The sequence below is a fragment of the Canis lupus genome, chromosome 20, assembly GCF_003254725.2.
Source record: "Canis lupus dingo isolate Sandy chromosome 20, ASM325472v2, whole genome shotgun sequence".
Classification (NCBI taxonomy): Eukaryota; Metazoa; Chordata; class Mammalia; order Carnivora; family Canidae; genus Canis; species Canis lupus.
Genome location: NC_064262.1, coordinates 54,190,526 through 54,207,049, shown reverse-complemented (window position 1 = coordinate 54,207,049; position 16,524 = coordinate 54,190,526). Strand labels below are relative to the sequence as shown.

Here is a 16,524-nt window from a genome sequence, read left to right as displayed (position 1 = left end):
CAACTAGGAAGACAAAAAGGAAACTTTAAAGGCACCAGAGACCAAAGACTCAAAGGGGCAGGAGGCTGGAGGGCAGACTCCCCCCAACGGGACCAGCGGCCCACCTAGAACCCCCCCCCCCCCAGTGTAAACGCCTTTACCGAATTCCCCAGGCTTAAGGACCGGGATCCCCGATGCACCCGCGGGAAGGCGGAGGTTGCCACCGGGGCAAACACACACGCAGGCAGCTGCGGTGGCACCTGCCTGGGCTTGAGCAGCTCGGAAATGCACCTACACGCCGCCCCGCGGGGCCGTGGGGACGCCGGCGACAGCACCCACCCTCCAGGGCTCGAGAAGGGCTGGGTCCTTGGCCCCAGGTGGGCCTTCCCCGCGTGGTGGGGCTCCGGCAGCCCTGGGCACCCCTCTAGACCCTCCCTCCCTCGCTCCCTGCCCCTGGCGCAGGGGCTCAGATCAGACTCTGCCCCGCAGGACTTGCACAATCCTCCCCTGGTAGGAGAGATGGGGCCGGGGAGTAGAGGTTTTGCCCAAGCCGAGAAGAAAGGCTCCTGGGGACGCCGGTGCGGCCAGCTGTCCCGCTCTGCCACTCGCTCTGCTCTGCCACTCGGAGTCCAGAGCAAAGCCCTCGGCAGACCAACCAGCTCTCAGCAAAGGAGCACTTCCACGGGTTTCCACCTATCTTGCCCTCTATCACCTCCTCCTCCCCCCAGTCCCCCCCTCCCCCACCCTCCCGTTCCATCTTGTGAAGTCAGGCTTGTTTTTCAACTCCAACCTTGCGGCCTGCTTCCAAGGGAACAACATACCATCAAAAAGAGGACCCGAGACCAAACTGTCCACCAGGGTTCCTCTTGGGTTTCTAGGCCTGCCGTCCCTGTTCCTCCAGGATGCCAACCTTGCTCACGCGCCCCCGTCCCCCACTCCTGCTGCCCAGACCTGACGCCCACCCTTCCCCCCCCCTTCCTGGTGGTTCGAGGACAAGCCAAGCGGACGCATGAGGCTCCACACGTAGGTCTGCTTTCCCATCTGACTTTATTTCACTTTTTTTTTCTATAAAACTCCTCCATAATTTCACAATTTAACAAAAAGTTTAAAATCCAGGACAGAAACAATCCTGTAACTTATTACAAACACGATTCTCCTTTATTCCTTTTATCTAGGAGTTGGTCTCGGGCCGATGAGTGTCCTAGTTCCTAGTGAGACACATTCTTTGTAAAAACCCTTATGGGTAAAAAAGGTATTCGATACCTTTTGCTTTCAGGTGTCGGTTTACATTTTGTTCAGGAGATAGCAAAACACAGGGATTTGCACTGGGGGCAGGGGGCTTAACACTAAACACGCGGCAATCACAAAGTGCCGGCCCCTTCCTATGGAAGTGTCCCCAGAGCCCTCGGAGGCCCAGCTGCCGGGCAGCTGGGGGGCAGGGCGGGGGAGCAGCTGGGAATGCTGCGGTCAGGGCCCTGGTTGCCTGGTGCGTCCATCAGGTGATCGCGGGGCCAGCACTGGGCCCAGAGCAGCCCTGGGGACAGCGCTGGGGCCTTCTGGCCAGAGGAGGTAACTGAGAAATGGGTTGGTGCTTCCGAAGGCCCCAGAAACAGCAGGGGGGCCAGACGCTGCTGCTCCTGAGGGCAGGCCAAGGCCTGGCCTTCCTCCAGCTGCTCCCTGGGCACAGCCCGGCTCCAGAGCAGAGCGCTGCCCAAGTCGCCGTGTGGAGCTCAGGAGGGCCTGAGGCCCTTCCCAGGAGATGCTCCCGAGGGGGAAGGACCAGCTCAGGCTCCTGGCCATGGCCCCCAGCAGCCCTCTGTGCACGGAGGGCTGGGCAGCTGCTGCCTTCCGTGTAGCCCATGTCAGGCCAGTTCCTTCTGTCCAATGTCTTAGAGTTTCCAGAGAAGAAAGATGCCCCACTTTGGAGTATTGTTGGCCTGCCTGGGGAAGGGGACGGTGACAGCACGGAGCCTGCCACACAGGCCTGCCCTCTTCCTAATACCTCAAGGCAGTGGGGTCAGGAGAGAATCGGAGCAGATGGCGAGGAGTCATGGAGGTTTCCTCTGAAAAGTTCTCGGGCCTTCCCGGCGAGTTCTGGGGATTTCACCAGGGAGGCTGAAGTTTGGGAAAGTCTTGGAGGCAGGACTCCCCAGGGAGTGTTTAGGGTCTGCCTGACAGACGGAATTGGAATCAGAGACACACACGACAGTTGGGAACCACAGGGAAGGGGAGCTTGGCACTCCCCGCATGGGAACTCATGAACTGGGGGGAGGAGGCCCTCTGACAGTGGGCTGGGGGGAGAGGGTGAGCCCACCTCCGGGCCTGTCCTTTCCCCACATCTCCTTCAGGGCAAAGGTTGGTGGGGGGCAGGGGGAGCCTTGAGTCGAGATCTGGGGAATAGAGGCTGAGCAAACAGGGTCCCAGCCCCCAGGAGCCCCACCCAAGGTGGGCTCACGCCATGAGGACATCTTGGCTGAGAGGGAGGAGGAACCAGTTTGGCCCTTGGAGAGTCTCAGGCATGCGAGGAGTTGGGTCTCTGGACTGGCGTGACTCGCAGGGGTGGGAGGGCCGAGCCTAAACCAGAGACAGGTGTGCCCAGAAAGGCCTGCCACTGGCTGGGCCCTGGCACGAGGGGCTGGCTCTGAGTCCTGACGCTCCTCAAAAAAACTCCACAAACTATCCCGTCTTATTTGGCAAAAGCTCATTTTTTCAAAGTTCGAAGACTCCAACAACAGAAGGGAGGAAGAGGATCCTATGGAAGGAGGAAGAGGACGAGCCGTGGGGGGCGACACACGTCATGGCCTGTGGCTGGTGGAGGCCAGGAGGTCTGCTCCTGGAGGTGGCCCCCAGTCTGACCAGGCGCCAAGTGCGCGGCGGCCCCTGGGTGCCTGAGGACCTGCTGCCCCATCGTAGTGTTCACTGGCCCTGGGCAGGGCCCTCCGCGCCCCGGGACGACGAGAACATCCTGGGAACCACAGAGGGACGATTCCTCCCCTCGCCTGGAGAGGGCCGGTGGTGCTCCAGCTCGGCCTCCAGCCCAAGGACAAGACCAGTGGAAACATCTTAACCTAAAAGTCCCGCCTTACTCACCCCCCACCCCCCACGTGCACTGCTGCCACGGAAACGCACACCCAGAAACCGCTCTGGTACCTACAGTGCATACACAAGTACACTAGAGAGAACTATACAGACAGAGTCCCAGCACAGTGAGAGCCCGCCGAGGCGCTGCGGCCCTCTGCGCTCCTGGGGCACGGTGGGGGAGGGGGGTGTGAACCGTTTGGGAAGGCTGGAGGCAGTGCCCTGGCTGCTCAGAGAGGCCGGGGCAGTGAAACCAAGCCTCATGCCCCGCCGTGGAGCAAGGCCCCCACTGCCGGCCACATTTCCTCCCCTTCTGAAGTGAGGCCTGGTGCTGCCTTCAACACCAGCTGCTTTCCAAGGGGGGCTCAGGTGACGGCCCCTGAGTATTGGGGAGCAGCGGCGCTGGCCTGCCCCCCCTCAGCCTCAGGGCTCCCGGTGAGGTGGTGGGGAGGGCGGGCTGGGAGCCGACGAGGAAAGTGCAGCTGGCCGTGTGGGCCGAGGACAGGGCGGTCACTAAGGCAGTGCTGCGGGTGGGTAAGTCGAGAGAGAAGAAGGAAGGCGGGGCCCGGACGCGGCCTCCTGGGGCCCCAGCGGAGAGGGCCCGGCACCCGGCCCAGGGTCATGTGGCCACGGCCTCCAGGTAGCTCTGCAGCTTACGCACGGTGGTCTCGTCCAGGGAGAAGAGATCAAAGTCGAAGGTGGTGTTGGTGACGTTGAAGTGGCCGGTCTCCTCGATCAGGTTGACGATCTAGAAGGTGGTGGCGGGGTGGCTTCAGGAGCAGGACGAAGGTCTAGGGCCGCCCTCTCCCACCATCCGGGAGGGGAGGGAGGGGAGGGGAGGGGGGAGGGGCCGAGGATGGAGGGGGAGGGGAGGAATTCCTGGCTTGGCAGCCAGGGGTCCAGCAGCGGCAGAACAACACCCCCTTCAGCCAGGCCCCCTCAGGGGCGGAGGGCGGGGTGGGGGGGCACTGAGGGGCGGGGCGGGGCCAGTACCTGTTGCAGCACGTTGCGCTCCCGCAGCGCCATCAGCCTCCGGTGCAGTTCCACCAGCTCGTCGGTGTAGGCCTGGGGGCGAGGCTGCGCTCAGCGCTCAGCGGCAGACCTCCGCCCCGCCCCGCCCCGCCCGCGGGGCCCACCCGTCTTGGCTCAGGGCCCTGGGAAACAGGAAGGCCTGCCGGCAGCCTAGGGCGCTCACGGCGGTCCAGCTGGGGGGGGGGACGCGGGGGGGACAGGGTTCCCTCCCACCACCTGCCCAGTCCAAGCCCGCCACCTTGTCGTAGGTGCCCCTCTTGAGAATCTTCTCAGGTTTGCTGCAGGACTCGGGGCTCCTCCGGCCTGATGCCTGCAGGGCAAACCCGGGTCTGCTCAGTGCTCTCCCCAGAGTCCCCTCCCCCCCCCCCGCCCCCTGCCCGCAGGAGGCTCTCCCACCCCTCCAGGGCCATTTGCCCTAAGCCCTGGACTGCCAGTTCCCCCTCCTCTGATGATGACTCCAAAGGCGGCCCATCCTGAGGAGCAGAGACCTCTCTGGGTCCTGGGGGGCGGGGGGCAAGCCTCCCTCTGCCCCCACCATCAGCCTCAAACTTTGGAGAACTACAGCCCAGGATCAGAGCAAGGCCCATCCCTCAGCCCTGCCTCCAGGACATGAGGGCAAAGACTTGACCACCCAAGAGATCTCCTCCTCCTCCTCCCCACCCAGGGGGCTTACCTTGCTGTTAGGTGGGGGTGGTTTCTTGGAGGGAGGGGGCTCTCGGCTGGGCAGGCAGGAGTCAGCGCTGTTGTCACTCTCACTGTCACTGAAGCTCAACCTGAACACAGAACACAGCGCCCTGTCAGGCCTCCACCACCTGCTGCTCCAGGGACCTTCGGTCTTGGCTCCTGCCCTGTGGGAGGCCACGTGTTCTGCGCTTCCCTGGACCTCAGGAGACCAACCTCACCCAGTTACAGGCAGCTACTGCCAACCGAAGGCAGCTCTGCTTTCAAGGCACAGAGCCCCAAGGGCAGGTCGCTGACACCCGGAGAGGCTCAGGGGGGACCCCTAGGGCAGGGCTCCTGGGTCAGAACACAACCCACTGGCACTCCCTCAGCTCTGCTGCCGGTGACCTCATAGGTGGAGCTGCCTGTGGAATTTGCCCAGAGCCAACCGTAGCTCCCACCTGACCTGACGCACTCTGGATGAACAGCAGGCTTCCAGGAGGCACACTGGGCACCCTGTCCCCGGGGACAAGTGTCCACACTCAGAAGGAAGGGCATGATGGCTCAGAATCCCTAGCACACATGAACCTATAGCCACGTCTTTCTCCCTACGTCTGCACAGAACATGCCAGCCTGCTGCCTTCAGCATTCTCCAGAGAGTCTCGAAGCACAGTAAGCAGGTGTGGAGGCAGCTCATCCGTGGGCCAGCCACACACAGCACCCTTGGGAAGTCTCTGTCCAGGGCCCCCAGGCCCTGAGGACACTAGGCTTGACCTAGTGAGGAGCCCCCACAGCCGTGGCTTCCCGACTTGTCTACCACGCCAGATCCACCTCCTGCTTTCTCCCGCTGGAAACAGGCCTCCCCACGGAACACAGTGCCAGAAGCACTGAGGCACACGTGGCGGCCAGAACCTCAGCCCTGGGGGCTCTGGTCTCACTCCCCCGAGGTCAGGGCTGCCCTGTCCTCAGGGGGGTTTCTCCCTCGAGCAGCATCAGTCCCCAGGGCCTGCTGTCTTCGGGGCAGAGGCTGCTCTCTCCGCAGCTCCCGCAGCTGCAGGTCATGGGGCTGGGGGGGGCAGGGGGAGACCAGGCAGGCGGGCAGTCTCTGCGTTGCCAGGGTAGCACTATAGCATCATCCAGGCCCACACATGGCCCCCGTGCCCACACACCCTTCCCTTTCCCCGCCTCTGTGGGCCCACCAGGCAGCAGATCCCTGGAAACAGGATGAAGTGGGGTTCTCTCAGCTTATCCCAGGCAGCCAGTGTGGCCCCCTCCCTGGCGCCCCCACCTCACACATCTGCCCCTGGAAAGGACACTGAAGACGCTCATGCACATCTGGTCCCTGCGCTACTCTGGAAGCCACTCAGGGTGGGACCCATGTGCGTTAGTGCCCTCAGCCCCCTGCTCCCAGGACACATCACAACCCACACTGAACACTGCCAGCATCATACTGGGCAGAGCAGGAAACACAGCAGTCACCTCTGCCCCGGGACAGTCCCGATCCCTGCCGGCCCATGCCCCAGCTTCCCTTACCTAGAGGGTGGGTGCTGGCAAATGCAAAAGCCTGTTTAAAGACTCCCTCAGCGGGAGCGCGGATCTAACCACCATGGCTAATGCAGCCCCGACACCCAGCCTATTTTAAAGGGGAGCTGCTGAGATCCCCAGATCTTGGCCTCATAAGAAGGAGGACCTGTATTAAGACGGGACCACTGACTCCCAGGTCAGCCCTGTCTGCAGACCTGGAGTGAGGCCGACATTTGCTCTGGGCTGGAGACTAAGGCTGGGGGCGGGGGGTGGGGGGGGCTCCCGGGCTCTGGGGGTGCCCAAAGGAGGAGCCTCAGCTCGCCCTGCTGAGGTCAGAACAGACGTCACCTTCCCCAGGCCGGTGGGCAGCCACTGCAGCTCCCCATGCTGGGGTGTCTGCAGGGCCTTATGCCACACTTATGGGTGAGGGGGAAGAGGAAGCAGTTCCCTGGCCCAGAAGCAGAGGCACAAGCACTCCTCCCCCCATATACCCTTGACCAAGACTGGCCCTCGGGCTGCCACGCATGCCTCACTCCCTTCTCAGATGGCGATTGCACTTCTTTCCCTGAACACCCTGGGCCCTTCCTGCCAGCCAGCCACCTGAAGAGCCTCAGCTTCATGAAACTGAGAGAGCATGCAGCCCCCAGGTGCGCCTTGGGTGTCCCAAGGACACTCCCACCCTGGCCTTGCCGCCTCGAAGCCCCACAACCGCAGCACAGGCAGGCAAGAGCCACCCTAGTTCACCCCCACGCCCGCCCACCTCGCTCCCCACCGGCCCAGGCACCTGGAATCCCTCCCAGCATTCGTCTTGCCAGAGGCCTCCTCGCCTGATGAAGAGTCGTCCTCATCGGATTCCTCAGACTGCAGGTCCTCCACCATGGAGCGCAGGGGTCCTGGGGAGGACAGTGACAGAGGGAGGGAAGGGGAGAGAAGCCAGATCAGGGCTCTGCCTGGACCCTACCGGTTTCCCTGCATGCCCAGGGCTACACAGAGCTTCCTGAAACCATGGCCCCCCAAACACACCCATGCAAACCTGCCTCGGAGGTCCCTCTGGCCAGGGTGAAGACTGCCACCCACCTCCTAAGGGGGCCGCTGGCTCCCCTGCCCCCTACCTTCCTGGCCCTGCTCGCAGGCCTCTGGCACCTGGCCCGGCTCGCGGGTCTCTGGCCCCTGGACCTGCTCCAGGGCCTCTGGCCCCTGGCCTGTAACAGGACTGCAGGGCCCCTCCATTGCCCAGGCCGATGGGGCAGCCCTCCTCTGCTCTGGGTGCAGGGAGCACAGCCTCTGCCTAGAGCCACGGCAAGCCAGCCCTGGCCAGGGAGGGCGAGGCAGCCAGCCCTGGGGGCTACAGAACCCTCCTGGGCAGACTGCACCCCTGTTCCCGGCTGCCCAGCCCCTTAGCAACCCCCTCCGCTGCTCTGGGCCAACCGTCCTCTCCTCTCTCCAGAGGCTCACAGTTCCAGTCCCCTACAGACGGCATCTTGGTTTATATTCCTGTTACCAAGGCAACAGAGGGACACAAAGCCCTCAATTACCTTGGTCACATGATCCTGCTTGGGCAGGTTCCCCCTCCCTTCCCCGTAGATAAGAACCCTTGGAGAGAGTGTGGGCTTTGAGCATCCCATCCCCCATTCCCCTCAGCGACTGCTGTCTGAATTCCAGGCCAGACCCTCCCCCACCCCCCATCCCCCCCACCCCCGCACATGCTCCAGTCCCCAGCTCTCCCAACCCTTGATTCTAGGCTGTGGGGGCAGGAGAATATTGGCCCAAGCCACCAGAAGAAACGCTTCCGGTTTGAGGGTGGGCCCCTAGCTGCCCTTTCACATCAGCAGCCGGCAGGCAGGGGCCCCCTGAGGCCCACACAGCACCTAAGGAAGGCCCTCCCTGCTCTGAGGTGGCCAAGTGGCCTTTATGGCTTCTCCCCATGAGATATGCAGGGAAAAGACAGACATGCAGACTGCTGGGCTCTGAGCCCGAGTGTCAGCCAAACATGCAGCAGGAGCAGAGCATTCCTGCCCCATCCCAGGAGAGCTCTGGTGGGGTGGTGGTCAGTGGGGATGGGGGTGAAGATAGAGTGTGGCTGGGTGAGGAAGGGGATGGGGGTGGGGGTGAGGATGGGGTGAAGACTACGGAAGGGGTGAGGTGAGGATGGGGTGGCGGGCAGGCAGAGGAAATGAAGCCTCTATCTGCTGAGGCGGGGGGGGTGCTGGCAAGGAGGGTATCGATCGGACCAGGCCTGGGCTTCTCTCCAGAGGCCCCCCACACACACAGCCAAACCTGAGGGCCCAGGAGACTGATACCAAAAAAACGAAAGACCACCAGAAAGAGCAGCACTTCTCACACCCAGCTGGAGGTCAGCTGACCTGCTTCTGTTTCGCTAATACAGACTCCCTGAGCTTCCACAGACCTATGGACATGGGTCTCTGTCCAGGGCCAGGCTGCCCCACCCTTCCTGTCATCTAGGACCTGCTGTCCCCAGCCCCTAGTAAGGCGTCCAAGAACCGTTAGAGCCAGGGCAGCAGCATTCGGACTTGGAGTGTGCTGACGCCCGGGCAGGAAATAAGCCCCCCTGCAAGTCAACCCCATGAAGACAGTCGTGAAGCCCTTTGATTGGAGCCCAGACCAGAACACTCCCCAGGGGCTGTGACTCTGTCCCCCACCCGACCTCCCCCCCACCCCTCCCTGCTTTGCACCACGCACCTTGACTGTGGTTCTGGGAAGGCTCGAAGTCCGAATCCGAACTGGAGTCGGAGCTGGAGCTGGAGTTGGATGGGCTCGACTGGGCAGACTTCAGCCCGGGGCAATGCGGATGGGCAGGGCAGGGGAGAGAAAACAAGAATACTCTCTCAGTCCGGAGAAAAAGAGCAGACACTAAATGCCCTCTGGCCGCAGGAATACCTGGCCAGTCTCTGCCCAGATCCCGATTTAAAGGGTCACTGGAGCGCCAGATGCCAGCACCCCTGGCCTAAAGCTCATACAAGCTCTGGGTGCATAGGCTGCCTGGCCTCCAGCTCCCCCTGGGTCCCAGGACACTAGCCAGCATGCACAACGTCACGAAGGACCTTTCTTTTTCCACTGAGAGACTTGAAATCCTAGCAGTTCCAGGACAAGCTGCATACCACACGTTCAGTCTGTCCATACGCCTGGACAGGACAGGAAACTAGTCAAGCTCTTGATGCAGGGCAGGGGGCAGCACCTCTGTGGCTGCCCATCTGTTGGTGGGTCCTACCCTCCTCTGGTGACAGCACGTGCTGGCTGATGTGGGCAGCGGTGCTGCAGGGTACAGCTGAAGGGCCTAGACAGGAGGGGTGGGTGCAGAGACCCAGGTGCTCACAGCCCATCCCAAGGCCAAGGGAGGCCGAAAGCTGTCTCCCTGCCATGTGCTATCATCCACCAGGTGCCTGAGGTCATGATGAGCATGTGTGCACATGACAAGCAGGTGAGGACAGGGCAGACTGGAGCCTGCCCATGGTGTGCACAGCCAGTCACGCCCATCCCCTTTCTCTTCCTGCAGCCAGCCGCCCCAACTCAGCCACCAGGGGGCAGTAAAAGCCAAACAGGGACACCAGACCCTAGGACAGGGGAGGGCAGTGGTTAAGCTACCTGGGGCTCCACATCCTGTGGGTAACACGTGCACAAGGCAGGGACCTCTGGCAGAACAGAGGCAGCGTCTGCTCCTGGACCCTTGGTTTCTGCCAACAAGCTCCTCCAAAGGAGCAGCGCAGGAAGCCATGAGCTAGGGGTACAGCTTCCAAAGGGCAGAGGAGCAGAGTCTGCAGCTCAGGGGGGCTGCTTGGCCCAGGGTGTGCTCCACGCACTGGGGACCCAGAAAGCTCATCCTCAGGATGGCCTGTCCAGTTCCCTCTGAAGGAACTGACAGCTTCAACACCAGGAACCAGGGACACCCCCCCTCACTGCCCCCATCAAGAGAAGGGAGGGGACCAGGAGACAGACAGAGGCACCCTGCAGCATCTGCTCAGGCCTGGCAGATGCCGCACAAGAGAAGACCCTGGGAAGAGCCTCTGACCTCTGGGACACAGGATAGCCCCTCTAGATGACCAAGGGCAGCGCCCGGCCTACAGAAGGGACCCCAGGGAGGCACACGTCCTTCTTCACTCCATAGACCCACAGAGTGATCCAGGCTGCTGGCAAACAGACTTTTGGCCCAATGAGTTAAAGAAGTTTCTTCTCTATGGTTTACCATATCCTGCTGGAACCCAATGCAGGCCTTCCCAATGTACGTACCCCTGCTAATGCCCCCTATTCACCCACCGTCACGCTGGCAAATGATGTTCCCTGGAGAGCCCTCCCTGAGAAACCGGGCCTAGACTGTCATCAAACACCAACCACTGAAGAGGTGCCACACAGGCCAGTGTGACCCACAACCCCCAACAATGGGCCTGGAGCCACATGGCCCCTCCGGCATGCAGACCCCAGAGTTCTTATGCTGGCCCAGGGGTGCTGGGTTCTGACCCTGGCTTTTTCAGTAGTACCTCTGGGTTTAAGCCTCAGTCTCCCTAATAATAAAAGAGCATCTTGGCTGGCCTGGCCTCTGCTGAACGTGTGTGTGTCTGTACCAGAAGCTAGCACTCCAAGGTCGAGGCCAACTGTGCCACTGACCTCTGGGGGCACAGAATTCAGACAGAAATGGGCTGGGGCATGGGTGGCAGGGGCCGTGAGGCAGACACAAAGTAGCAGGCCCAAGCACTAGACCAGGGGTGGCAGCAGTGCCTAGCAGGGAGACTCAGGTCAGCAGACTCTGGACATGGGGAGGCATCAAGAGGCCGGCTTGGGCCCTGTATCAGAAGAGGCAAACACTGGCGTTGTTCCTGCCAAGTAGTGAGATGTGCTTCCTGGAGGACCTGTTCCTCTTCCTTCCACGCCAATCCAAAAGGCAGCAGAAGGGAACCCAGAAATGGTTCCGGCCAAAAGAGCCTAGAGGAGATGTGGGTCAGAAAGTGCACAGGAGATCACTGTGAGTGCTGCCTAAGTGTCCCGGTGCTCAGGCCACATGGAATGTCTAGAAGGAGAGCAGAGGGCCACCTGGGCCATGACTAGATGGGAGCCACTGGCACAGAAACCCCACAGGCCAGAGACCACAGGAAAGCCACTGGAGCTGCTGGTGAGTTTGGCACAGGGACTCAGACAGGGAGCAGCCTGGCCACCTCTGAGGTCTCAGGGGACAGGCGACTTGACTTGGGGCCCACATGCAGTCAGAGCTCTCTGGTGGCAGTGCCTCAGGTGGCCTCCAGGGCTGATGGCCAGGGAAGCCGGTGTCTGGAAAGCTATCCGCCACCTCTACCACTGACATCTGTGCCTCACTGATGGCCCCAGGGTAGGCAAATGTTAGCGAGTCACTGTCTGGCATCCTGTTGGTGGTTTGGGTCTTAAATATGCATGGACTTCTTGTGGCTAAGCCTTACTGTTCAGAAGTCTCTCAGGACGCAGGCAGTGCTTCTAGAGTCAGGAGAAACCCCCAGGCTTCCTCGAGCAACTCCAGCCTCAGGACGCGGTGCTCAAGGTCACAGACACTGGCCATCCAGCCAGCCCACGCTGAGCAGCAGGCCCACGTGGAAGGAGTGTCTCACAGAGCCTCCCGGGTGCTCACGATGATGGCCACACCAGGATGGTCACGTGGACACCCAGAACAGGGCATAACGTGCAGCTCAGGCAGGGAACCAGGGCAGAGACGTCCACCTCTTCCCAAGGCAGGTCCACCAGCCCTGGGCATAGAAAGGCCTTGCCTGAAAGCACCTGAGGTGAGAAAGAGGGCAGGAGCAGACGGAGGAGGTGGAGGCCAGAACAAGTGGTGTCAGCACCCGAAGAACCTCCAGCCGCCCAACAGGCTCCTGATACAGCCCCGGACGTCTAGGAGGCTTCCACAGATCAGGACAATCTCAGGGTCCTCCAAAGTCAGCGCAGACCGTGTCTCCGGCCGTGAAAAGGGCTGGCTGGGCACATGGCATCACCAGCCCCATGTGTCTCCCAAAGCCATTGGGGCATGCTGTCACCCCTAGCTGGCACCGTCGCCTCCAACTGTCTGCCCATGGAAGCCACGCACTCAAGACATTGGCGCTGCTGACGAACCACTTGTGGCTTCGTCTGAGGGAGCCACTTGCTAAGTTCCAGCGGAGCTCAGAGCAGCAACACCGCAGGCAAGGCTTCCGCCTCCAAGAGTGAATGAAGGTTTGGAAACACAAAAAGGCACTGTGGGCTGGGACTGGTGACACAGGTCGGGGGTCACTCAGCCACCCATCCGGCCAAGCACCTGTTCTCTGACCCCTGGATGCCAAACGGCACTCTGAGATGGGGCTGCTACCTGAAGCCACAGGGAGGTCTGGCTCCCCGGGCAGCAGTCTGGCTACTGGCTGCTCTGTGGCTCAAGCCATCTCTAACAGCGACCCTCAGAACTGCCCGGAACCTGGGCTGCAGCAGGAGCCCTGCACCTCTCATGGTGACAGGATCCCGCTCCCAGGAGGGGTGGGGAGGCTCAGTGGCCTGCTGTAGCTCTCAGAGGAACGGGATGAAGATGCTCTGGGATGCCCCGCTAGCAGAGGGAGTGAGTCCCCTGATGGACAGATCCTATGGTGGCCAGGGAAGGGGCAATGGTGACCCACGATCAGCCACCGAGACCCTGGCCTGTGTAGGGGGCTGTCCAAGGAAGAGGGCTCTGATCCGAGTACCAATCTAGCACACTCTACCAAAACCATCCTTCCCTAAGCACCATCTCCAAAGTTTCCTGACACAAAGGGAAACTGAGGCTTAGTGAGGTATGGAGGTTCACCCAGAGCTACAAAGAGCACTGAGGGCCCTGATCCCAGCCTCTTCATCTAACCTTCGGGCCGACCAGGCTTTGAGCAGCTCAGAGGCAGGAGAGAGAGGACGAGGGGAAGGTGGGGGGAAGGAGCCACCTCACCTCGGTCTTGAAGGAGGCTTCATCCTCTGAGTTGGACTCCTCCACTTCCGGAGGCTTTTTGATCTCCCTGGGCTCACTCTCAGCCTTGACTTTCTCCCCTTTGGCGCTGCCCTTGTCCTTGGCTGGCTTTTTGTCCGAGAAGGAGGAAGACGAGGTGCGGGGTGAGGTGCTGGGGGCACTCCTGGACCCCTTGGAGCTGCTCTTCTTCTGCTTTTTGGCGCTGGGCTTGGGTGAGTCGGCGGCAGCTGGCCGCTTGCTGGAAGACTTGGGCGGGGGTGGGGGCGGGGGCCCTCCCTTGGGGGACACGCTCTCCAGTTTGGTCTCCTTCAGGGCCATCTTGGGCTCCTTGAACGCGGCCTTGGCCGGTGGGGCCTTCTCTTCCTTGGGCGGCCGGCCTTCACCCAGCTTCCGTGTGGTGTCCTTGGTGCTCCTGGCCTGCTCGCGCTCTGGCTCCTTGGCTGGGGCCTTGCCCTCGGAGTCCTTCCGCGGCCGCTCCCGGTGCTCCTTGGCCGTCTTGTGGGTCTTGCAGGCCTTGCTGGTCTCCCTGCTGGCGTCCTGAAATGCCAGGGCAGGAGGGGGAGAGACACGGTCACATGGCATCTCGGGGTCGCCCTGCTCCGCCTCCCCCGACCCCTACAAAGTATAATCCACCTGATTCAGACTCAGCTAGAGAAAATCTTCCATAAAGCGAAAAAGTAAGGCAGCAGGTGAGAGTTTTAAATGGAGCTGTCCCTTTAAACTACTAGGAAGTGTCAGCAGGTCCCGGGCGACTGCAGGCTAAGATTCCCCTCTGAATTGAACTGACATTCCCTGAGGGATTCAAGAAGAGTACACGGTGAGTCAGATATGAGACAGGCAAGCCACATCTACCCACTCCCACTCCAACACCTTGCAGCTTCCCGGTGGCCCAGGGGAATGGAGGCTGCGTGTGGTGTTGGGGGGGGGGCCGGGGGGACTACCAGCAGGCCGGCCCCCCGTCTGTCCCACACAGAGCCTGCGTGCCTCCTGCCCGGTCACCCCCACCCCAGCCCCAGTGCACACCCAGCACAGCTGTTCTTTGATCCCCACGGTCAGCATTTCTTGAGCACCTGCTGGGTTCCCAGGCACTGTGCAGAACAGCTCCTAGAACTGTCGGAATCAAAGCTACCTGGGCAGTGTTTCTAAAACACATGATTCTTGGGTCTCCACCTTGAAGTTCAGAGGGTTGACGATGGCACCCAGACTTTGGCGTTGATCAGCCAGGTCATGGAGCTCCCTCTGGGGACAGAGGTAGAGATGGGCTGTGACCCAGGCTGCTGCATAGGCTGGGTTGGGAACTCCAACTCTGCGTGCCTGTGCTTCCTCCCAACGAGGGCGGGGCCACCTACCTCACTGAGCAATGGTGCAGGGACTGGCAGGCTGGAAGCGCTCAACCAAGAGGGGGCTGCAGCCACTGCCACCCACTCTAAGCAGCTGGTGCACCCTGCAGGCAGGAGCCCCGTCTGACACCTTGTTTGGGCTTCCTTCCTATGGACACCCCATCATCACCCTGTACATCCAGGCATGACAGGTGCCTGCTGTGGTCAGCTGCTGAGGGCTCTGTCCCTACTCAGTTGGCCAGGTGCACAGCTGGGCCCAGAGGCTCTCCAGACCAAAGCACACCAGGACACCAACAGAGCCAGACCAGATGGTGATCCGCACCACATAGGCAGGGGCTCCCGAGGCAGCCACGCTTCACCAGTTCACCCCAAGGGCCAAGGGGGCAGGCTGTAGGAGGGTGGAGAAGCCAGGAAAACCCCCAGCAGCCAGGCCCCTGCTGCTCTTACAGCCCAAACACAGAACCCTCCCAGCAAAGAGCCACAGGGACAGACGGCGCAGCCTTGACCACCTCTGATCCACTCAGGTCGCCGTCCTCTTGTAAATCCATAACCTACATCAATGCCAAAGGTTCGGGCGCAGCCCACGTGGCCCTGGGTTGCTGCCACTTCCGTGGAGAAGCATCACCTGGGTGCCCGGGCCCCAGCTCTTACATTGCTGGAGCAGGGGTGGGGGAATGCTCACGCCATGAGCCCCCAGCAGCCCGTCTAATGGGGCAGTCCCCTTGGGGCGAGCTTGCAGAATTAGAGCTCCATTCCCCAGCAAGCTGCTCTCCCAAGAAGCAAACTCCACGTACAATTCGGCCTCTTCTTGTAGCGCCCATGTGCCCACTCGGGCTGCAGGAACTGGTCCAAGCTCCAAGAGGCAGGGCAAAGCATACCCAAGAGGCATGCTGGCCAAGGCCTTGGATGTGGTTCCCACTGCGCCATCCACTCCCCACCGGAACCCACCCCACCCTACCCCTGAGCCCTGGGGTCAAGCCAGCCTCTGCTGCTGCCCAGGGCCTGCAAAACTAGCAGCAGCCTTCGGAGCAGTGGCTCTTCACTCGGGGGTCTGCGCAGAGACCGCAGATCGCGGGCTCACTGAATTCACAAACTAACTTGAGCATAATGTAGATATTCCCAGGGGTAAGAACTCCTTGTAGTCCTATTCTCAAGCTGTTAATGACCTGAGAATAGCTAAAAACTGAGTTTTAGAGAAAGATCAACCAGGCCAAGAAGCCACCATCAGAGAGAAAATCAGGATGTCCCTGAAGCTACATGTGGACAGTCCAGGGGAGCTGCCAGGCAGGGACCAAAAGGAACAACCATTATGGGAGTGTGAGCCTCCAGGGGGTCCCGCCCCTCTCCCAAGAGGCTCCAATCCCTGCCTGCCCTGGTACCCACTAAGGACAGAACCATCAGGGAATATCCACCTAGGGCCTCGACAGCCAGACTCCCTAGCAGCCCCCAGGCCAGAGGGCTAGGCCCTGCAAGGACCCACCCCTTCTCTCCCAGCCCCCTCTGCCTGGAGCATGTGGCCTGGCCAATCAGACCTTTTGGCTCCAGGCTGCAGAGAGCCAATCTAGGAGAAAATAGCCGGTGCCCAAAGGAAGGTCCTCAGCTGAAGGAAAAGGATGGTGCACAGGCTGCACTGTCCAAGGAAAGCAGAGTGAGACTGATGGCTCAGAAGCAGAAAAGTTTCTTGGAGAGGTATCAGCAGAGAAGAACCTGCCTTTCACTGCCTGAGAAACCCATGCAGGCACCTCCTCAGTCACTGCCTGGGTGGCTAGAGAGAAAGAGCCTGGGGCAGGGAAGGCGACAGAACCATGCCCACCCAACCCTCCCAAACCTGGCAGATATGCCCTTCTGGCTTGGAGGCTCCTGGGGATCTCAAAGACATTGGCGAGAGATGTCACAAGCAGCCTCGGCAGATGCAGCCCTGTTGGCCACTGGGGTGTCTACCCAGGAGGGCATTTCCTCGTGGGGTCTGGGTGGCTT

The 16,524-nt window shown here is 61.3% G+C and overlaps 1 protein-coding gene across 4 annotated transcripts in view; it reads right to left on the bottom strand.

Moving 5' to 3' along the window:
• Nucleotides 1-1,007: 1,007 nt before the first annotated feature.
• The window catches only part of MLLT1 (MLLT1 super elongation complex subunit), a 67,183-nt gene continuing 51,666 nt past the window's right edge, over nucleotides 1,008-16,524 (bottom strand). For all 4 annotated transcript variants that reach the window (XM_025457189.3, XM_025457190.3, XM_049097633.1 and 1 more), the window contains 7 exons: nucleotides 13,190-13,744; nucleotides 8,974-9,061; nucleotides 7,058-7,166; nucleotides 4,763-4,862; nucleotides 4,328-4,399; nucleotides 4,051-4,122; nucleotides 1,008-3,805 (listed from right to left, as the gene is read on the bottom strand). In XM_025457189.3, the coding sequence (XP_025312974.1) occupies nucleotides 3,677-3,805; nucleotides 4,051-4,122; nucleotides 4,328-4,399; nucleotides 4,763-4,862; nucleotides 7,058-7,166; nucleotides 8,974-9,061; nucleotides 13,190-13,744 (1,125 nt within the window). In that variant the 3' untranslated portion in view covers nucleotides 1,008-3,676. The remainder of the gene's footprint in view (nucleotides 3,806-4,050; nucleotides 4,123-4,327; nucleotides 4,400-4,762; nucleotides 4,863-7,057; nucleotides 7,167-8,973; nucleotides 9,062-13,189; nucleotides 13,745-16,524) is intronic.